The sequence below is a fragment of the Leuciscus leuciscus genome, assembly GCF_965113295.1.
Source record: "Leuciscus leuciscus genome assembly, chromosome: 15".
NCBI classification, from domain to species: domain Eukaryota; kingdom Metazoa; phylum Chordata; class Actinopteri; order Cypriniformes; family Leuciscidae; genus Leuciscus; species Leuciscus leuciscus.
In genome coordinates, this window is record NC_138739.1 from 3,869,383 (window position 1) to 3,892,273 (window position 22,891).

General features: G+C 40.2%; 1 protein-coding gene and 1 long non-coding RNA gene across 2 annotated transcripts in view; both read right to left on the minus strand.

The window, feature by feature from the left end:
- The window catches only part of LOC309476489, a 255,796-nt gene that overhangs the window by 172,012 nt on the left and 60,893 nt on the right, over positions 1–22,891 (minus strand). Inside the window, exon 2 of the long non-coding RNA XR_014198201.1 lies at positions 9,087–9,785. This is a non-coding gene — a long non-coding RNA (uncharacterized lncRNA). The remainder of the gene's footprint in view (positions 1–9,086; positions 9,786–22,891) is intronic.
- LOC309476026 (uncharacterized protein) lies at positions 15,297–19,904 on the minus strand. The gene is made up of 14 exons (XM_082139128.1): positions 19,538–19,904; positions 19,013–19,114; positions 18,854–18,925; positions 18,467–18,725; positions 18,013–18,334; positions 17,334–17,619; positions 17,188–17,211; positions 16,903–17,112; positions 16,731–16,822; positions 16,484–16,588; positions 16,264–16,378; positions 16,098–16,179; positions 15,704–15,868; positions 15,297–15,540 (listed from the first exon to the last, which is right to left on the minus strand). The coding sequence occupies exons 4-14, from the start codon at positions 18,553–18,555 to the stop codon at positions 15,507–15,509; spliced, it is 1,524 nt and encodes a 507-aa protein (XP_081995254.1). The 5' UTR covers positions 18,556–18,725; positions 18,854–18,925; positions 19,013–19,114; positions 19,538–19,904; the 3' UTR covers positions 15,297–15,506.

Sequence of the window (22,891 nt, forward strand, 5' to 3'; positions counted from 1 at the left end):
CTAGTCCCTGGTTTTTGGCCCGATCGGAACCAAACCAGTCTAGGACAATTCTCTGGACTCTCTAGATCAATAATTATCGAAAAAAAGTTGAACTTTGGCATTTGGGTGGCTGTAACAGGGTCATTTAGAAAAGGGGCGTGGCAAAATACACTAAAAAGCCTATAAATCCCAAAGGAAAACTCAGAACTTCACAAAAATTGATGAGCATATGTGTCAGAACATGGTGAGGAAGCATGCAGAGTTTCATGGAGATCGGACCATAGGTGGCGCTATAACTGGCAAAAAGCCTTCATTCTTATTAGGGGTTCAAGCATGAAATGCTGAAACCCTATTGTAATTGTAAGGATTCGTAAAACGCATCGTGCAGGACAAACCGTAAGGCCTAGAGACGTGAAACCTGGCCAGATGGTAGGCCTCAATTTGGGGACAACCTATCAGAGTATGACCCCAATTGGCCCATAGGTGGCGCTACAGCAACCAAAAGTACTAAATCGCTCATAACTCTTAGACCGTTTGTCCCAGGATCAAGTGTCTTATATCGTTGGAATCCTTGGCTCAAGGCGGACAAAATGGCCATCTCCGATTTGGATGTAGGCAGGGAAAATTTTCTGCTATGTCGGATTTTGTCCAAAACCTACTTTTGCGAACTAGTCCCTGGTTTTTGGCCCGATCGGAACCAAACCAGTCTAGGACAATTCTCTGGACTCTCTAGATCAATAATTATCGAAAAAAAGTTGAACTTTGGCATTTGGGTGGCTGTAACAGGGTCATTTAGAAAAGGGGCGTGGCAAAATACACTAAAAAGCCTATAAATCCCAAAGGAAAACTCAGAACTTCACAAAAATTGATGAGCATATGTGTCAGAACATGGTGAGGAAGCATGCAGAGTTTCATGGAGATCGGACCATAGGTGGCGCTATAACTGGCAAAAAGCCTTCATTCTTATTAGGGGTTCAAGCATGAAATGCTGAAACCCTATTGTAATTGTAAGGATTCGTAAAACGCATCGTGCAGGACAAACCGTAAGGCCTAGAGACGTGAAACCTGGCCAGATGGTAGGCCTCAATTTGGGGACAACCTATCAGAGTATGACCCCAATTGGCCCATAGGTGGCGCTACAGCAACCAAAAGTACTAAATCGCTCATAACTCTTAGACCGTTTGTCCCAGGATCAAGTGTCTTATATCGTTGGAATCCTTGGCTCAAGGCGGACAAAATGGCCATCTCCGATTTGGATGTAGGCAGGGAAAATTTTCTGCTATGTCGGATTTTGTCCAAAACCTACTTTTGCGAACTAGTCCCTGGTTTTTGGCCCGATCGGAACCAAACCAGTCTAGGACAATTCTCTGGACTCTCTAGATCAATAATTATCGAAAAAAAGTTGAACTTTGGCATTTGGGTGGCTGTAACAGGGTCATTTAGAAAAGGGGCGTGGCAAAATACACTAAAAAGCCTATAAATCCCAAAGGAAAACTCAGAACTTCACAAAAATTGATGAGCATATGTGTCAGAACATGGTGAGGAAGCATGCAGAGTTTCATGGAGATCGGACCATAGGTGGCGCTATAACTGGCAAAAAGCCTTCATTCTTATTAGGGGTTCAAGCATGAAATGCTGAAACCCTATTGTAATTGTAAGGATTCGTAAAACGCATCGTGCAGGACAAACCGTAAGGCCTAGAGACGTGAAACCTGGCCAGATGGTAGGCCTCAATTTGGGGACAACCTATCAGAGTATGACCCCAATTGGCCCATAGGTGGCGCTACAGCAACCAAAAGTACTAAATCGCTCATAACTCTTAGACCGTTTGTCCCAGGATCAAGTGTCTTATATCGTTGGAATCCTTGGCTCAAGGCGGACAAAATGGCCATCTCCGATTTGGATGTAGGCAGGGAAAATTTTCTGCTATGTCGGATTTTGTCCAAAACCTACTTTTGCGAACTAGTCCCTGGTTTTTGGCCCGATCGGAACCAAACCAGTCTAGGACAATTCTCTGGACTCTCTAGATCAATAATTATCGAAAAAAAGTTGAACTTTGGCATTTGGGTGGCTGTAACAGGGTCATTTAGAAAAGGGGCGTGGCAAAATACACTAAAAAGCCTATAAATCCCAAAGGAAAACTCAGAACTTCACAAAAATTGATGAGCATATGTGTCAGAACATGGTGAGGAAGCATGCAGAGTTTCATGGAGATCGGACCATAGGTGGCGCTATAACTGGCAAAAAGCCTTCATTCTTATTAGGGGTTCAAGCATGAAATGCTGAAACCCTATTGTAATTGTAAGGATTCGTAAAACGCATCGTGCAGGACAAACCGTAAGGCCTAGAGACGTGAAACCTGGCCAGATGGTAGGCCTCAATTTGGGGACAACCTATCAGAGTATGACCCCAATTGGCCCATAGGTGGCGCTACAGCAACCAAAAGTACTAAATCGCTCATAACTCTTAGACCGTTTGTCCCAGGATCAAGTGTCTTATATCGTTGGAATCCTTGGCTCAAGGCGGACAAAATGGCCATCTCCGATTTGGATGTAGGCAGGGAAAATTTTCTGCTATGTCGGATTTTGTCCAAAACCTACTTTTGCGAACTAGTCCCTGGTTTTTGGCCCGATCGGAACCAAACCAGTCTAGGACAATTCTCTGGACTCTCTAGATCAATAATTATCGAAAAAAAGTTGAACTTTGGCATTTGGGTGGCTGTAACAGGGTCATTTAGAAAAGGGGCGTGGCAAAATACACTAAAAAGCCTATAAATCCCAAAGGAAAACTCAGAACTTCACAAAAATTGATGAGCATATGTGTCAGAACATGGTGAGGAAGCATGCAGAGTTTCATGGAGATCGGACCATAGGTGGCGCTATAACTGGCAAAAAGCCTTCATTCTTATTAGGGGTTCAAGCATGAAATGCTGAAACCCTATTGTAATTGTAAGGATTCGTAAAACGCATCGTGCAGGACAAACCGTAAGGCCTAGAGACGTGAAACCTGGCCAGATGGTAGGCCTCAATTTGGGGACAACCTATCAGAGTATGACCCCAATTGGCCCATAGGTGGCGCTACAGCAACCAAAAGTACTAAATCGCTCATAACTCTTAGACCGTTTGTCCCAGGATCAAGTGTCTTATATCGTTGGAATCCTTGGCTCAAGGCGGACAAAATGGCTATCTCCGATTTGCTCGCCCTTCAGGCGCCAATTTTGAGTAAATTGCATTTTTTTTAAAAACCTATTTTTGCGAACTTCTCCTAGGTTTTTGGCCCGATCGGAACCAAACCACTGCAAGAATATTCTCTGGAGTCTGACAATCAATAATCATCCAAACAATTCAAAATTTCAATTAACGGTCGATAAGGGGAACCAAAATCTTTGATGGCACCAGGGCCACTTTTACTAAAACGGTTATAAATTGTGAACGGAAAGAGATTTTTTTGCTAAACTTGGGACACATCTTCCTGAGCTCAATCTGAGATCACTTGAAAAAAATCGCAACAATTGGCCAGTAGGTGGCACTATAAAACGGTTATAACTTGTGAACGGAAAGAGATATTTTCACAAAACTTGGGACACATGTTCATGAGCTCATTCTGAGGTCACGTGAAAAAAAAATCATGAGAATTGGCCACTTGGTGGCGCTATAAAATGGTTATAACTTGTGAACGGAATGAGATATTTTCACTAAACTTGGGACACATGTTCATAAGCTCAATCTGAGTTGACATGAAAAAAATCGTGACAATTGGCCACTTGGTGGCGCTATAACAGTGAAAAAAATCATAAAAATAGCTATAAGCGCACCCAACTTTTAGTCTACTGAAAATTGGCACGCAGTGTCTTTGTCCATCAATCCATCAAACGAACAATGATGGATTGTGATGAAATTTGTTTTGAATTGGGACTGGCGAATCCCCGTCCATACTGTCAATGACCATTCGCAAAGACCATCCACTTTAGTTACTGTTGCTATGTCTGACAAGCGACGCCACTCTCGCACCACACCAAGTTCTCACGCAGTGAAAAATACATTGCGGATCAGAGAGGAGACTGCGCGCTGACAGACAAGTACTTTTGATATGAAACAAATGGCGCTTTTCCACTACACAGTGTAACACAGTGTACTTTTTCCACTGTGTAAAAGTTGTACCTGTACCTGCTTCCAGGTACTTTTTTTCGTACCACCTCCGGCGAGGTTCTAAGCGAGCTGGGGCGAGCTGAGGCGATAATAGACTGCTGACTGGTCAGAGAGAATCGTCACTATTCACTGCGTCATCATTGCACGCGCCAGACGGAGTATCCTGAATAAAAAACAGCAAAAACAAAAACATCCAAAAACAGCATACACTCGATTTCCTCCATTGTCCTGTGTGTGTGGCAGCGGATGTATCTCGCGTAGAAGATTAAGTCACAGCAGTTTCCTGCGGCGTCGCTATGACGACCAGGTACTATTGTGGAGGTACTATCTGCAATGGAAAACGTAGCGAAAAGCGAGCCGAGCCGAGTCGAGTCGAGTCGAGTTGAGTTGAGCTGGTACTGGTAATGGAAAAGCGCCAAAAGTCTCACCTTTCAAATGTAGTCATTTTTTATAGACATTTAAACAATAAATACTGTTTTGTGACTCTTTAATGTGTCTGACAGATCGCTGTAGACTCGAGGCTCAGTTAAAGCTGCTCGTGAACCAATCATCTCTACCTTCTAGTTAATTTATAGCATTAAAATAAACAAGAATGAACATAAAAGGAATGTTGTTTTAAAGTGCTAAGACGTCAGTACACTTTGTTTTTCAAATTGAAATCCTCCAATGTCAAAATGGCGGATTATAATTAGTCAGATCGCCTGTCAATCAAACTCCCTGCAAAGGGTCAATTGAGAATCCCTGTGCGCACAATCCTGATCTAATCGACAACTTTGCAGTTGCACATAGGAAAACCCGGAAAATGCCGCTATAATGTAAGAGAGCATCTTTTTTATGTATTTGGACCTTGGCCTAACAATGTGTTATGGTGCGCTGTCACCAGTGTTTTTTTTTTTGTGTGTGTTTTTTTTGGTGAGCTTAGGCTCCTCCTGATTTTGTTAGTCATCTCATCTCTTATATGCTGTGTATGATCATATCCTGCCCTATTCATGGTAGCCTACTCGCGGACATTGCGTCATCAATGTCATCAATTGCGTCATCAATGTCATCAATTGCGTCATCAAGGGGCCCGCCTTGATAATCCTACTTAAGAGCCCGGTGTTGGCTTGTTACTCCACTGAATATAATTGTCTAAACTCCTTATCAAAATTACATATTTACAACAAATTTGACACATATATATGGGCACACTTTGAGTACCACTAATAAAAGTGGTGGAGATCAGGCAAGACTGTAAGAAGACTCATGCAAAAAGGTGTTATAACTGTCAAAAAGCTTTGAAAACCGTATATTTCCTATGTTAAATGGCCTGTATTTGCTGTAAATGGTCTTTTCCATCATATATGTCAGTGGTTAAATGCTTGCTAAATAAAACTTAATAACTTTTGATACTTTTGTTCTTAAAGGCCTTAACCCTCTGGGGACGGATTGGGCGGTACCGCCCAAAATGGCATACTTTTACAAATGTGTAATTATCTTAAAAACTATTAATGATAGAGAGATGCGGTCTTTTTTGCCGTCTTCCTCAGACTCCGCTGAAAACAGTGGTATATGGTGTACACACTTCCTTGTTGCGCAATACCACTGCGTATAAGGCCAATGAAATCGATGTTGTTAGGAATATTCCACGCGCAAAGACCAATGGAAAAATTGCCGCTGGGAGGAATATTTTTCTTGCCCAATCAGAGGAAGGTTACCATGACGTATTCTAGCTAATCAGAGGACTCTGTAGCCTTGCAAGGGGTGGTACTATAGTAAATGATATGACGCAAACAGCGTCGAGTGGAGAAGGAGACAGAGAGCGAACGGAGCGTAGAATTACACACACAGATTTATATGAGAGAGACAGAACAATTATAATGTTTATATATATAGCATATTAGCAATTATAGCATTATTATTTTATTGTTTTAGCACTTTTATGATGGCAAGCAGTAAAAGATTTACCTCAGAACAAGCTCTGGAACAATTAACAGTTACTGGAAAGTGACGAGGAGAAATTCGAATCACTGGCATGCCTGAGAAAAAACGCCTGGGACTGTTTGTATATAAAGTTCATTATTTCATTGTTCTTTACACTTTTGATTGAACAATTACAAATGTCTGTCAAGTAAAGGGTTTGAAAAATATATATTTTGTTCAAAAACTGTTCACTATTGTTGTGTAAGGTGTGATTTTCAGTAATAAATTACTAAAATAAAATTTTCGTTTTTGAAATTATCTAGTTTATTTAAATTTTTTTACTCATACTTCCTTTATAAACACATTACATGCATTCTTATGTTAGCTTAGGGTCTTCTGAATCCATAGATACCAAACACATGGTGTTCCATCTCCATTACATGGTTTATAAGCCCAAATGTAAAAATAGAGAAAACTGACCAAAAAGGGCTTAGTCCCCAGAGGGTTAAAGGCCTTAACTGCTTGAACCCCGATAAATGCTGCTTGCAGCTTTAATTATTATTATTGTTGTTATTTTTATGTGAATTAATAATTAAAAGATGCACTTTTTTCAGTAAGCTAGGACTATGTGTTTTCAACATAAATGTTCAATTCTGTTGGTTCAGGAAGGACGCCATGACAGGCTGCTGGCTCCCACTGTTCATATTTTTTGTTGGAAAAGCACTCTCTGTATTAGCTTAAAGCCCTCATGTTTACATTGGTTACTGTATTCTTTCAATTGCTCTAAACAAGTATTTTGGGTGACCTTTTTATTTTTTTTATTGAATGCTAGACATCAAGTTGTTATTTTCATCTGAAAGAAGAACTTTTTTTCAGTAAGCTAGGCCCTATGTGTTCAGTAAGCTTGTTTCAGTAAGCTATGTGTTTTCAAGGCTTTAAGGTTTTATTGAATGCTACCTCTGACTAAGAATGCATTACTATGCACTTGTATAGTCTTTTATTTTGGAATTTTAAGAGCAATAAAAATATTGCAATGTTAAGGAATTCATGTTTTTTTCATTCAGATATGTAAATTAACATGTATAAATTGCTATTAGTCAATTAATGGGGATTGGGGAGATAATCGATAATCGAATCGAATCGGACTGGAAAAATGAATCGTTAGATTAATCGATGCATCGAAAAAATAATCGCTAGATTAATCGTTTAAAAAATAATCGTTTATCCCAGCCCTATATGTGACCTGATCCAGCAAAATGAGTCACAGTGACCCAAATTTCAAAATTGAGATGTTGGTATTAATGGGTAGAGGAGAGCATAAGCTTTCAAATGATATCATAGTCAAAGGCTACGTTCACACTGCAGGCTGAAACGACCCAATTCCGATTTTTTTGCCCCTATACGACCTGTATCTGATCTTTTCATGACAGTCTGAACGACACAGATCCGATCTTTTCAAATGCGACCCAGGCCACTTGGGTATGTGGTCCCAAATCCGATACATATCCGATCTTTTGAAATGCGACTTCAGTCTGAACGGCCAGGTCGCATGTATCCGACCCGCACGTCATTGATACGCGGAAAACGTCATAATTCTGCGTTGAAGTAGTCGTCGGTTTGAAAACGGACTGCATTTTCGTCGAGCTGAGGTAAATCTGCCGAACGGATCGACCTCGACGAGCCCGTTAATAATAAATAAAAAAATCCCACGGCCATTATATATACGTTATGTTAACTTATTTGTGCTGAATCTGATATTAGATAGGTCAGCGGCTGCTGTCTGGCTCTTGTGTAACGGTCGCTGCGCGCGCTCGTGTGTGTGTGTGTGAGAGAGAGAATCACAGTTAAAGTTTAGCTACTTGCCTACTTCCGCAAACAACAAGTGACGTCGTTGACCGTTGAGTACTCTTCTGCGCATGCGGGTCACTTCTGGGTCATTTCACGTTCACACAGGAGATCACAAAAGGTCGCATTTAATTGGAAATGTGAACGGCCTTGCAAAAAAATCGAATTTTTTCAAAAAATCGGAATTGAGCATTTAGCCCTGCAGTGTGAACATAGCCAAAGTCATACCTTGAATGGTTATAAAGATATACACATTTGAATTATGGTCGTCTGCCCTCTTTTTCCAATTGAAAACCTGAGAAAATCGCTTTTAAATTTTTTTGCCCGTTTTTTGTTGATATCTTCCAAAATTCATTGCATTTAAAGGGATAAACTATTTATTGTACAGCTTAATTTGACCAAAGACATTAATATATGCTATTAAACCAGGCTGAAGCTCAAATTATTTTAAAGTTTTTATTTGAATAAATAATTTAAAAGGCACTTTTACAAACATTTACTAAAATCAGAAAGATTGAACAGAGGTGCTACAGTTTTGCTTGAGAGAGGGTGTGTGTGTGTGTGTGAGAGAGAGAGAGAAAGTGAGAGAGGCAGAGAGACAAGGAAACAGAGAACAAATAATGTTAGCCTATGCAATCAGATGAGAAAAGCAATATTCATTTCCAGCGAATTTAGTAAAACTTTGCAAACTTTATTAGTCATTTAAATACCTTTACTCAATTATCTGGACTACGAAACTTTAGGAGATTATTTTTGAATGTCTGTCGTTTGAAATTTAGCAAAAAAAACTAAACAAAAATCTATTATTTCATTGTTTTTCCACATAATCAGCCCATATCTTAAAATGGAACTTTGCGACTTCCGACTCATTTCGCCAGAGCGGGTCACATATGAGCATTTTTTTTTTCTGTTTATTTTACATCTGGTTCACAATTACTGCAACCATGTTACCAAAATTATGGATACGTCTTAATACAGTTTTTGCGGATTTCAAAATATTGTTATTATCTTGCTAAAACACCAACATTTAAAAACAATGATCAAAATATAGCTGCGAGCAGCGATTACGGGCCCAAGCCGGTGGCACCGCAACCCTGATGCCTTTAGTTACCTAAAGGCACCGGGGTGGCTGTGCCGCCGGCTTTGGCCCTTCATCGCTGCTCGCAGCTATATTTATATATATATATATATATATAAGACAGAAAATATTACTTGTCTTAAGCCTGGTTCACACGGCAGGATAATTAGGCCGATTTTAGCCCCGATTCACTCCTTCCGACAATCTTAAGGATGCTCCGATTATCGTAAAATAATCTGATCAGATATTCCTGCCGTGTGTGGTGTGTTAAGGCTGCTCTCGTCAGCTCGGAAGGACGTCGGGACCGCTCCGATCTCAAATCGGGGATATCCAACATGTTGGATTTATTTGGCCCGATTTCTTCTCGTGTGTGGTGTCCCCCGAGCACGCAGCCTGTGGACTGTGGAGTGTAGCCAATCAGAAAGCGAGGTGACGAGGCGGCGAGGAAACACCGGGAAATATAATCAAAACAGCCGGCGGCATCGCGCACCAGAAAGTCCGGTGGACGTCAGAGATCATCGCCTTTTCTTTTGATAACGTTTTTTTTCCGGTTAAAAACAAACTACAAACTATTGCCACTGCATCCTCTTCGTCCGCCATGATTGTTTACTCTGAAGTCACGTTTGATCTCGAGGTATTTCGCGCGATTTCCCGTCTGACCTGAGAATGCTCGGGAGTCAAATCGGTTCGTGTGTGATGTGTTGATTTTGCACCACACACTGTACGACCAAAACTGTTAGACCCGTGATTTTTTTATCCCCGTGTGTGGGGTCTCTCAGGTTTGGAAAATCGGCCGACAATTTTAAAATCGTCCCGTGTGAACCAGCCTTTACCTTATTCTGATTTTATGATACACTCAAAATATTCCACAACATTGATTAACGTTGATTAACCCGTTGATTAACCGGTGGTAAAATATTCTCACCATCACATACCTAGTATATTTTTATATAGATACAATAGGCCTACCTGATTTTGAACACAATGACATGATTTATTTATTTTTTGGACTAAAAAAAATTCTGGCTGTTTTTAAACTTAAACAATTATTAAACTGAAAAAAAAAGAAGAATAAAATGGGTTTAGTTCTGATATTTGTATAATTTTATAAATAAATAAATGGTGTATAATTACATTTTTAGAAGATATGAGGCTTTCAGTGTTTCCATTTTTGACATTACTTTAATCCCTCGCCATAGCAAAACCGTTTGAGATGTATTATCCGTTCACAATTTAGCATTTTTAATTTTAAAGTTTGGTGGGAATAAAATAAACCACTTAAGAGGAGTGGGTAAAAATTCAGAGGCTGATTTTGCAAAGAAATCCACATTCAAACCAAAATATCTGACTTCCTGTTGCTCGGAGCTAATTACTGTAAATTAGAAAATTGTCCGGCTCAATGAGACCAATATGCGTACTGATTTTTGTGACTGTACATAAAATTTAACCCCCCCCCCCCCTCCCCCGCCCCCACACTTTTGTCAAAAGCATTTTGAAAGTGACACACTTCCTGCTGCCAGTTGGTGGCGCTATAACTTTGACTCACAATAGTTACATCCATCTGATCGGCCTCTTACCACGAACACACTGCTGAAGTTTCATCAAGATCAGTTAATGTATGCAGAAGTTATAACACTTCGTTTTTCTCTTTTCTCGCCATAAATTCGTTTCCTCGCCACGGCCAAACCGTTCGAGATATCAAAAATCCGTCCGCAATTTAGCATCCTCAATGTCTTCACTTCATGCTGACCAAGTTTGGTGGCAATTGAAAGAATTGCCTAGGAGGATTATTTCAAATTCCAGAGCAAGCGTTCTCCAAACAACCCATAATAGCCGACTTCCTGTTGGGCTGGCGTAAAACTTGACCGAGGGAAAGTTGTTCGGCCCAATGAGATCTATACGTGTATTGAGTTTCATATTAATTCATGCTAGCTTGTTTGATCTATGGACCAAGTTTTCAGACCCCGTTCAAGGGTGAAAAATCCCCCCACCCCTCACACACACAGAAAGAGAGAGAGAGAGAGAGATAGAGAAATTCTCCAGAAAAATCCACATTCAAACCAAAATATCTGACTTCCTGTTGGTCGGAGCTAATGACTCTAAATTAGAAAGTTGTCCGGCTTGATGAGAACAATATACACACCAAGTTTTGTTGCTGTAGATGAATCTAACCCCCCCACTTTGGTCAAAAGGTGGCGCTACTGAGCCATTCCACCACGCCCGTTTCTGAAACTTTGCACATGTCTACTGGCTAATAAATGTGATGTGTCTGTCGAGTTTCATCCAATTTCAAGCATGCTAAGAGTCTCAAAAGCATCAAAAAAGAATATTAAAGTTTGATGCGTTTCCATGGCAACAGTATCTAAGATATCAATAATCCTTTCACAGGTCTACATCTGCCGTGTGTCTACATTATACACTTAAAGTTTGAAGCAAATCGGGTGAAAATAAGAGTGATTTTAAAGCATTTTGAAAGTGACAAACTTCCTGCTGCCAGTTGGTGACGCTATAACTTTGACTCACAATAGTCACATCCATGTGATCGGCATCTTACAACGAACACACTGCTGAAGTTTCATCAAGATCAGTTAATGTATGCAGAAGTTATAACACACTTCCTGTGTCCCATTATTCGCCATAAATTCGTTTCCTCGCCACGGCCAAACCGTTCGAGATATCAAAAATCTGTTCGCAAGAATTCATCCTCAATGTCTTGACTTCATTCACACCAAGTTTGGTGGCGATCGGATGAATTCCCTAGGAGTATTTCACATTCCATTGTATGCGTTTTCCAAGCAATGTATAATAACCGACTTCCTGTTGGACTGGTGTAAAACTTAGAGCATGAAAGTTGTTCGGCCCGATGAGATCTATATGTGTACTGAGTTTCATATTATTACTTGCAAGCGTGTTTGATTTATGGACCAAGTTTTCGGACACCATTCCAGGGGGTGCTGTCGAGCCCCCCTGCCACGCCCGGGTACCAGCTTCAGTCAGGCCCTGATGGCAGCAGGTTCTGACATGTGTGCAAAATTTCAAGAGTTTTTGAGCATGTTAAGGGCCTCAAAAGTGTCAAAAAGGCAGAATTTTTTTTTATTTTTTTTTATTTTTTATAATCCTACCGGAAACAATAGGGCCTTCGCCCTTTCAGGGCTTGGGCCCTAAAAAAAACCCCTAATAAATAGACTTTGTTACACGAGGTGTAGTTTGTGTAAAAACAGGGAGTGTTAAAATAATAGCATTATTGCATATTTTTAAAATGTTAATATTTTAGGTAGTTGCATAGTTTATCAAATATGTAATAGTTCTCACTACAAAAATGTGATTTATTCAGAGCCCCTAAAGGGACATGGTGATGGAAAAACTATATTTCATTGTTTTTGCGTTCTTTAGGGTTGCAAATGAACAAAGACGTTTGCTTTCCTGCTCCAACCCCCTCTTTCTTACCACAAGGGCCATTAGTGATCCGTAAAGAAGTGCTGATAGTGATAAAGGTCTGTCGTAGGGTTGGGCGGTATTACGGTAATATCGTATACCGCGGGGTCTTAAAATAGCAACGGTATCAGTTTCAATACCGTCATTACCGGCACTTATATATAATATATAAATATAATTTATTTAATTCCTAAAAATGCTTATGTGTGGTTGTCATCAAGTGACAGTGTGGAGGAGAAAGAGAGAGAGAGAGAAGGGAGAGGCGGTAAATACTGACGAGGCAATTTGTAAATTGTGCAATAAAAAGGTGACCGCGAGAGATGGAAACTCCTCTAACCTAATGTCGCATCTCTGAAACAACCACCCACTCACTGCTGCGAGGATGCATTTTGCCCCGAGGTCATTAAATAAGTGCATTAGTTCATTTGTTAAAATATTATAATGTTATTTTTTTCATCTATGTTGATAATGAAAAGTGAACAGCACGAGTAAGATGGGATGCATCGGGAGTCAGACATTTTGACCACTTAATTAAGTTTCGTTTTGTAAAAGGCCTTTCTTTAAAGTGTATTTCGTTTTGTATAAATTGTATCTTAATTTTAATAATTTTTTCATCAACGAATTACCTGGATTTAATAAATAAGAATCCAATATAGCAGACAATATAATCATGACATGATCGTGCGCGCCGCGGTCACTTGCATTGAAATCTCATCATAAATTAACCGAAACTCAGTGTATGCCTCACAGACATGACAGATAGGCCTATATCTAAATAAAGCTTGAAATTTCATTAAACTAAACAATTCAAAACGAAAAGAAATAGGCCACTTGCTGATTATTTAATCCATGATGTGCATTTCTGTCTATGCGCGTTCATACGGAGATGCCGATCATCAAATTCATTAAACGAAACTATTCAAAACGAAAACAAAAAGGCTAGCCTATACCTTCTGATTATGTAATCCATGATTTGCATTTCTCTCTATATATGTGCGTTCACTAGGAGATGGCGATCGTCAACTTAATCTTTGCAGCAGACGCTGACAGAAAAGTTGTATTAATAAAAATCAATGGACGCGTGTCACCGGATTAACAAATGCACTTCTTGCTTGTTGCACGCACACATTTCAAAATAATGAGATATGTTGAAAAAATGTATTAATAATAATAAATCTTTAATAATATTTGATTGAATGTTGAATGTTGTGCTTGTTTAATTTAATAAAATTAATAGGCCTACTTTAATTGTGATAATTAAAATAATTAAATATTATATATTAAGTGTCCCATTTTTGATCATTTATTAATAGTATTTATATTATCTAGCACCCCCTCAGCACCTGCATTAAAAAAATATTTGGCGCCGCCATATTATAACGGCCCACGTATTAAAGGAGAACTCGGTATCTTTAGCGAACTCTAGTCACTTCTTCGCTGATTTTCCCTTTTGTTGTCGCATATTTTCCCCACGAGCTCCCCCTACAGCTGTGGGGAGTATATTTCACAACACTGTCGTGAGCCAACTGTATCGTGTGGAGTCATGTCTACTGAGGTGGGTAATACTTCATACACACATCATAGAACATTGACATGTACATTTTGTATTCTGTTATCAAACATAAACCGTAACAGGGGTTGTGTGGATAAAGCAAGAAAGTATTACAGCTAGTAATTATATTAATTATAGTGTAACCTACCCCCAATGGAACTGTTATTGCAAAGTTTAGCTTATCATCATGCAGAAAATGCTGAAGTTGCATTATTTTATAAAGTAGAAAAAATTATAGTTTATAATTAATGTTTTACCTGTTATTATTAAACAATTATAGATCTAAATGGAGTTAGTCGACCTACCGTAAGTATAAACAAATTGCGCAAAATTTTCCTTGACTACAAAATCAAATGTTAGTGTTTTAAATTAGCTTTCTACGGTATACTAAACTGTTTCATCGAATGATAATATTACAGGATTCAACTTCGACTTCGGCCTCGTCCGAATTCACCCCTCAGGCTATAGGAACCAGAAGGAACACTAAACCTCCAAGGACGAGTGCACCTAGGAGGGTCACAAGACATAAGGACCTAGAACCTGATGTCCAGAGCAGGCTGAGGGAACTGCAGGAGAAACGGACCCACGAGACAAAGGTTTGTTTGTGATCAGACAACATTAATCTTATTGTTAGTTTTTTGCTGAAGATATATGTATGTAATAACATAAATAATGTGTTGTAGGAGAAAATTAAGTTTCTGGAGCCTGGCCAGAAGGACGTACTTCTTGAAAAAGTAGTTACAAGACTACCTGGGTTGATGTTTGACATCTTGTCTTTAATGGAGGTAACACAACAACCAGACCCTGACCTAGAAGGACTTCAGTGGTGCGTTTGTGGCCATTGTCGTGATATGGCAACAGATGTCGAAAAGGTCTGCTGTCGCCAAACCCACGAGCACTGTATCAGCAACATGGCATACATGGCATACTATGTATTAGACGAGGGGGTGTTGCGACTGGCCCGTGGAGCTTGGAATGACATTTTTGCCCTAAATGATCACCAGGAGCCAGGGGAGGAGCAGCGACAGTACAGACATTCAGCCTACCGCCAGTTTGTACTGTGGCAGCATGGCCGCCTTGGAATAGGGAATAGGGTCGTCATCCCAAGCTGTTGTGTTTGGAAAATTAGAGACACCTTTCCGGACCCAAGGGGTCACTACACAGGATTTAGGGTAACACGTCATGTTTAAATTGAAAGAATTTAACCTCTTTCATTGTAAATAGTTATTTAAAAATAAGAATATTTTATTGTACGTTTGAAAAGAGACAGTATTTATTGAACGTGTTTATTTGTATAATAAAATATATAATAAATAAAAAAGTTTCCATAATTTAAACAATTTACATTGTTGCAATATGTAAGAGGGAATAGTGTCAGTCCTCTTGTGGGTTTGTGGGCGCTGTGTCACCTTGTGACACATGTTTTTGGACGAGCTCTGACGTGGGTGGTGGTGGCTGTGCAGAGGACACCAAACCAAGTCGCCTTGGATCATCTTCTCTTAGAATGGTCTTGCGGGGAAGGCCGGTCCCACTCTTCAGTCTCCTACCAAGAATGGCCTTCTGGAGGTCAGGGATGTACTTGTAATCCTTTTTCTCCTTCACTGTATACACAGACCAGTTTTTTTTATTTTTATTGTACGTTCTTTTGTACCTGTAAAACAATGGCATTTTTTTAATATGCTCAGTAAAAAAAAAAAAAATATATATATAAAACAGTGCATGGTGTAAAAAAATAAAAATAAAATTCTTACAGTTAGTACTTACATTTTGTGGCCATCCTTGTTGCGTGCTGGCATGCGTCGATTGTGCAGATTATAATCAATTGCAGCCAGCAGTGTCCTGGTCTTGTATATAAATGGGGTGTACGACATGCGCTTAGATGCGTAGAGCAGAATGTGATTTTGGAAACTCTCCAAATCTGATGTTGTCCTGTAAATCGAATTTGTGGCAGAATAATTGATTAATTAATTGAGTTAAATTATCTTATGTACTCACCACACATCTACAAATCTACTGCAACCCTTTCCTTACGTCCAAATGAAATAGGGACCTCCCCTTCAGTATGTCCAATATCGAATTAGATAAGTAAATAAATGACTGTAGCTTGAGTGCACAATTAAAAACAATGCAAATGAAAAAAATTAGAGCAGATGATTACCTGAAGTTTAGGAACTTCTTCACCTGGTTCAGCCATCTCTTATCAAAAACAATTGCAGCCAGGGTCCGGTGAGCTGCTGAACCTGTAAACGCATCATATTATGAGTGTAATAAGTGCAGTCAGGTAGGGTATTCATTTTTTTCAGTTCTATTTCTAATTTGGTCACCTTGCTCCATCCAAGGCTTGTCTTGGGTGCCTACCTCCAGTAGCTCATGCTGACAGCAACCGGTTGCCCAAAAATGTTCGTTGCAGACATGATGCATCACACCAACCCACATCAACTGCAAGAATATAAGGGAAAAAAAACCTTTACATAAAACAATCAAAAAAATTGACACATAACGTATAAATTGTTTACATTAAAAAAACTATAATCTTAAACATACCTTGAATTCCTCCTCTGTGGAGGCCTGTTTGCTGCAGTACCAAAAGTGATTGACGATGTCACGGGACCAGGAGTGAATTAGTTTTTGCCCTTTCTTTGCTCCAGCCTGAGTTCCATGCACATCAATAGCAGTGTCAATATAAATCTTTGAACAAACTCTTCTCTTGCCATGATGTTACAGGTAAAACGTTGATTAATATGGCATTGTTGAGTACCCTGCCAGTATGATAGTGTGGATGAAAACATACCTTTCGAAGCCTTTTGCTTAGACTTTTAGCAGCATGCCAAATGTCAAGAGAATGCTGTAATCCCCATGCTTTGTATCGTCCACGTTCAGGATCTGCGAATAAAAAATAATAATTGACAATTACAATATTGAAGTAAAGACTTCAAATAATATAGCACATAAGTTCTGCTTACTGAGTAATGCGGTGATTTGTGGGTGAGCATCAGTAACCACTTCTTTTATTTTTACATTTGGGAGCAGAGCATCCATGGTGCGAATGAAGCACTCCTTCTCCATGATCACCGAGTTGCGACTAGTCTCCCTTTTGTCGACAGAAACGATGTGTATAATGTCTCTGGAGTCTTGCTCAATAGTAGTGTACGTGCAATACTGAGCACAGTGTCCTGAAGCATAAGCACAGCTGTCAGCAAATGAAATGTCCTAATCACTGAAATTAAACATATGCACTCAAAACTTACCAGGAGAGTCCATCCGGCCATCTCCTACAGCCAAAAGACAATAGAATAAAAGGCATTATAAATCACACGTTGAATATAAGTCGTGGCTAAAAATTAATTTCTAAGTAATGAATTGAAGTTGGCAAAGACACAAAAGTATGCCTCACCTAAAACAACAATATGGTCCTTTTGACGCATACGCTCCATGACTTTGGCCTTGATGTTGTCCCAGAATTCTTGAACAGGCTCTATGCAGTATGCATCTTGGATCCGATAGTAGGTTGACTCTGTAACCATCCCCATAGCCATGAACTTTAAAAGCAGAGCTATTTTTCTGTAGTTGTTGCCAGACAATAATATATTTGTGAACAGCATGAAGTCACCACCCTGCATGCCAAACTTTAACGTTGGCTGCGAGTTCCACTTCCACTGGCTGTGTCTGAAGGGGCATAACTAATGTAAAGGGAAAAAAATGTATCATTATTAATTAACCGGAAGAAACATGCATCCAACAGTTATGAGCGACCACATATGCCGTGCCAATGCAAGACTTTCCATATTTAATGGCTACAATCACTTGTCCCTGTAAGTTACCGTCTCTAATGCTTTTTGATTTATGTGTGAAGTTTGGATCATATACATATATATCTACATACACACATCATTTTTATTTATTATTATTATTATTATTTATTTTTTAATGATCATACACTACAATCTCCAGAAAAAATTTCAATGAAAGTAAAATATCTTGACATATAGAAAATTGTTGCTATGAGTCTGAATAAAATGTGAAGATTGGGATCTAAATTACATGTACATTCACATTTGCCAGCAACATCTTACCCATTCCAAAACTGCTCCAGTCCCCCGAGGTTTCAGAGTGACCTGAAATGGTGGAACACCAGGGCATGGAACACCAGACAGCCTGTCCATGTGTTGGCACTTCTTGATGGGTAGTTTCAGGTGCCGAGCAAGTTGAAGGAGATTGTCATTATAAGTAATGTTGGCACATTTACCAACTAGGTCTTCCTCCGTAGTTATCCTCTGTTGGTCTGGAACAGATTCTGATTCTGATTCCCCTACAGCGTTATCTGCTACTACAAAATCAAACACAGCTTCGTCCACACTGATTTCCGGAAGCTTGTCCGTTTTGGCACCAACAGTTCTGTGTAAAAGAGGCAAAATATGTATGCATTGAACAGCACATCAAAATCTTATTAAACGTTAAATAATTTAATCAGTTGTACGAGCATGCCACCACCTTGTTTACTACTACAAATTAAACAAATGATTTTACCTCAAATGAAGAGATGGGACAAAATCCTCATCGGAGCTGTCCCCATCTTCCAAGTCCATATTACTAGGGTGACCCCAAAAATCATCCATGACAATGCTGTAAATTAAACATGTATAAACACCTTTGAAATATTGTATAAATCAGTGGATCTATATGATACACAATATACATTACTTACTATGTATTCCTCAAATCATTCACTGCCTCTTCATCTGGTGAATCTTGTTCTTCATGTTTACTGATATCCAGGGAATGCATGCTGCAAGCATAACAATAAACACATGACCAACTACATAAACAGGTGGAAAGTAAACAGAAAAGAAACATATCAACCCAAATCAAGTACAAATACGGTACAACACAGCATGAGGTGCAAGGCAAGCTCACCTGGATTCTAAAACCTCAATTTCTCCCTCTCTAACCAGCGTTTGAACACCAATCTCATTAGCATTCATTTCTCTGATTGAAAAAATAAACAAACCATCAATCAATTTCTGCAATATCGACATTGTCTAAAATAATACTGCTTTGGAAGAAAAAACGTACAGGTCACGATCCGACTCCTCACCTATACTGGACACCACTGGTTGTGGTGGTCTGGATTGTCCCTTGCGTGGCGTGGACGTTGTCGCTTGCCATCGCTTGTAGCTACAACAAAATCGAGAATACAGGCGACACCTTTAAACAATGTGTAAATTTTCTACACAATGTAAAAATGAACAAACATTGATGACTAATGCTAATACATTACAAAATAAAATGATTTGATATACTCTAGTTAGCAGACAGGTATTTTTGATTTATGCTAAAACACAAATGCAGAGACAGATCTTGGTTATTAGCCTAGGTTATTATGTAGCACTATAAGTCCCGACGTAAAATGCATATATGACAATAGTTGTCTGTCAAGTTTGCCACTTATAACTGGTTATAGCAGCAACCTAATACAGCAGTTAACAATCTAACGTTGTCTCGCTAGCCAGTCAGCTAAGTAACGTTACCACAGATGGATTGAATACATTTATAAACACTAACAAGAATAAGGAATAAAGAAAACAAAGAGTTACTTACAATTGCATTAGTAGAAACGCCAGGTCAGCATCTGTTTTGCATTGTTCACTATCCTTTAGCTCTCGCCACTCATTGAACGCTTTTTTCCTCTCCTTCACCTCCTCCGACGATAAACGTCTTTTTTGTCGTTTCGCAGGTAAACGAGAGTGATCCATCGTTGCCATGATCGTCGTTTGTACTAGCTAGTATTGAGGGGGGCGTGTGTGTTTATGTCGAATTGCCGTAAAGCAATTCATGTTTCGCGCTCATTCTCGTTCTCGTGTCTCACGAGACTTCCAATTTCTATCTTACCGGGACGGTAGTACAGAAGTTGCAAGGTTGGTTTTCCGCCTGGGAACGCTGGGGGGAGCTGGAAAAGTCACCAATATCACCAGAACAGGTTGTTTAACCATCCAAATGATTTCTAGACAGTTTTATTAAGTTAAAAAAGTTACCATGTTCTACATTTACATTTACATTTAGTCATTTAGCAGACGCCCTTATCCAAAGCGACTTACAAATTAGGACTAAGTTCAGCGAGTCATCATAAAGAGGCAAAAGCAACAACAACGCAGGAAGTGCTCAAAATACGAAGTTCAGGTATTATTCAGAGTAGCATAAGCCTGATAAGTGATGTTTCAAAGGGAAAGTGTTTTTTTTTTTTTTTTTTTTTTTTTTTTTTTTCTATAAGGTTAAGTGCTCACGGAAGAGATTGGTTTTCAGCTGTTTTTTGAATGTTGTCAGGGATTCTGCATTCCGGATGAGGGTGGGGAGAGCGTTCCACCAGCATGGAACTGTAAATGAGAATGTTCTGGAAAGTGATTTTGTGGCTTTCTGTGATGGAACCACGAGACGTCGCTCGTTGACCGATCGTAGGTGTCTGGTAGGGATGTAGACTCGTAGGAGTGAGTGAAAGTAGGAGGGAGCTGAGCCTGTGATAGTTCTGTAAGCAAGCGTCAGTGCCTTGAACTTGATGCGAGCAGCTAGAGGTAGCCAGTGCAGAGAGATGAACAGAGGAGTGACGTGGGCCCTCTTGGGCTCGTTGAAGACAAGACGAGCTGCAGCATTCTGGATCATCTGTAGGGGTTTGGTCGCACATGCTGGGAGTCCAGCCAGAAGGGCATTGCAGTAGTCAAGCCTAGAGATGACCAGGGCCTGGACGATAAGTTGTGTTGCATGCTCAGTTAGGAAAGGCCTGATCTTCCTGATGTTGTGCAGTGCAAACCTGCATGATCGAGCTGTCTTTGAAATGTGATCTGTGAAGGTCAGCTGGTCATCAAACGTTACTCCAAGATTTCTGACCGATCTTGATGGGGTGATTAATGATGACTCTAGCTGGATGGTGAAGTCGTGCTGTAGAGACGGATTGGCAGGGAGGACGAGAAGCTCAGTCTTTGCCAGGTTGAGCTGCAGGTGGTGTTCCTTCATCCATGTGGAGATGTCCGCCAGACAGCTTGAGACCCGTGCAGCTACTGTGGGATCATCTGGTTGAAAGGAGAGGAAGAGCTGTGTGTCATCAGCATAGCAGTGGTAGGAAAAACCATGTGCCTGTATGATGTGTCCCAGTGATGTGGTGTAGATGGAGAAGAGGAGGGGACCAAGAACTGAACCCTGGGGAACCCCTGTGGTCAGCTGATGTGCTCTGGATACCTCGCCTCTCCATGCGACCTTGAAGGACCTACCTGTGAGATAGGACTCAAACCAGTGGAGTGAAGTTCCTGTGATGCCCAGCGATGAGAGGGTGGACAGAAGGATCTGATGATTCACCGTGTCGAAGGCAGCAGACAGATCCAGGAGAATGAGGACTGAAGATTTGGAAGCAGCTTTTGCGATCCGTAGGGCTTCTGTGACTGACAGTAATGCAGTCTCAGTTGAATGTCCTTTCTTGAAGCCAGATTGGTTGACATCCAGCTGGTTGTTTAGAGACAAGAAGGATGTTAGTTGGTTGAAGACAGCTCTTTCAAGTGTCTTCGCAATGAATGGTAGGAGAGAGATAGGTCTGTAATTCTCTACCAATGATGTGTTTAGCGTTGGTTTTTTGAGCAGTGGAGTAACCCGAGCCTGCTTGAATGCTGTAGGGAAGGTGCCAGTGTGGAGGGATGAGTTGATGATGTGTGTGAGTGATGGTAGAAGTGTGGGAGAGATGGCTTGTAGAAGGTGTGAGGGGATGGGGTCAAGCGTGCAGGTGGTAGGGTGACTGGAGAGGAGAAGTGTAGATACTTCTTCCTCGGTTAGCGAAGAAAAGGAGGACAGAGGGGTATTGGCTGTGGAAGGGGTCGGTCTGGGTTCCTGTGTGTGTGGAGCTGAGAACTGACTGCTGATAGCTGTTGTTTTGTTGGTGAAGAAGGTCGCAAAATCGTCAGCAGTTAAGGAGGAGGCGGGAGGTGGTGGAGGTGGACAGAGGAGAGAGTTGAATGTCTTGAAGAGTAATCGTGTGTTGGAGGAGCTGTTGATCTTGTTGTGGAAGTATGAAGATTTTGCAGCATGAACATCAACAGAAAAGGAGGAGAGGAGGGATTGATACATACTCAGGTCAGATGCGTCTTTTGATTTGTGCCATTTCCTCTCCGCTGCCCTGAGCAGTACTGTTCTCCTTTAAAAATAGTCAAGTCTAAAGCGGGCTCAGGCTCATAATTACATTTAATGCCGTCAGCCGGCCTCGGACACAACGTGCACGGGTTGGGCTTGATTTATTTATTTTTTGCCCGATCTGGTATTCAGTTTCTGAACAGTGTAGGCACAAGCCATCAGTTTGGTGACACAGTCTGAGCCTTATGTCATAATTTTTAATTAGTCACGATAATACCGTATACCCCGGTAAAATAGGGAGGAGGTTTGACGGTATCAAAATTTGGATACCGCCCAAGCCTAGTCTGTCGGCCAAGATGTGTGTGTACAAAATAAGTGAAACTCAATTGTTGCTTTATTTGTTTTTTATAAGTTTTATTCTTTCATCTTTATTCTTTCATATATTGGTGTCTGTTAATTGTTATACTCCTTAATATTTTATAAAATTCTTTGCCAATATGTTAATGAGAGGTAAGATAAATGTAGAAATAAAGTATGTGGTTGACACTTTTCCATTAATTTACTTAAAAGTTACTTCTCTAGAGAGATAGATATGTGGCCATATACATTTAAACATTTAAAATGATTTCTTCTTGATTTTGTCAGATCTGCTCCTCCTCCTTCAGGTAAGCCCCTCCTACTCCAGGTAAGCTCCTCCTCCTTCTGTGAAGTTCCTCCCACTGCAATTCACCAATAAATGCTGGAATATTCCCATCAGCTACAAGTGAAGACGAGCATCAAACCATCAGGAAGAGCTGAAATCTGCAAAGACAGAGTTTATTGAAGGACAGTGAGAACATGAGAGAT

What these genes read in the sequence shown, in the direction of transcription:
- LOC309476026 (XM_082139128.1), bottom strand. Translation starts at nt 18,555, where the DNA reads ATGGATGATTTTTGGGGTCACCCTAGTAATATGGACTTGGAAGATGGG. An exon ending in ACAAATCACCGCATTACTCA is followed by an intron (nt 16,823 to 16,902) that starts GTAAGCAGAACT and finishes TTTTATTCGCAG; the next exon opens with ATCCTGAACGTGGACGATAC. An exon ending in AACAAGGATGGCCACAAAAT is followed by an intron (nt 15,541 to 15,703) that starts GTAAGTACTAAC and finishes CTGTGTATACAG; the next exon opens with TGAAGGAGAAAAAGGATTAC.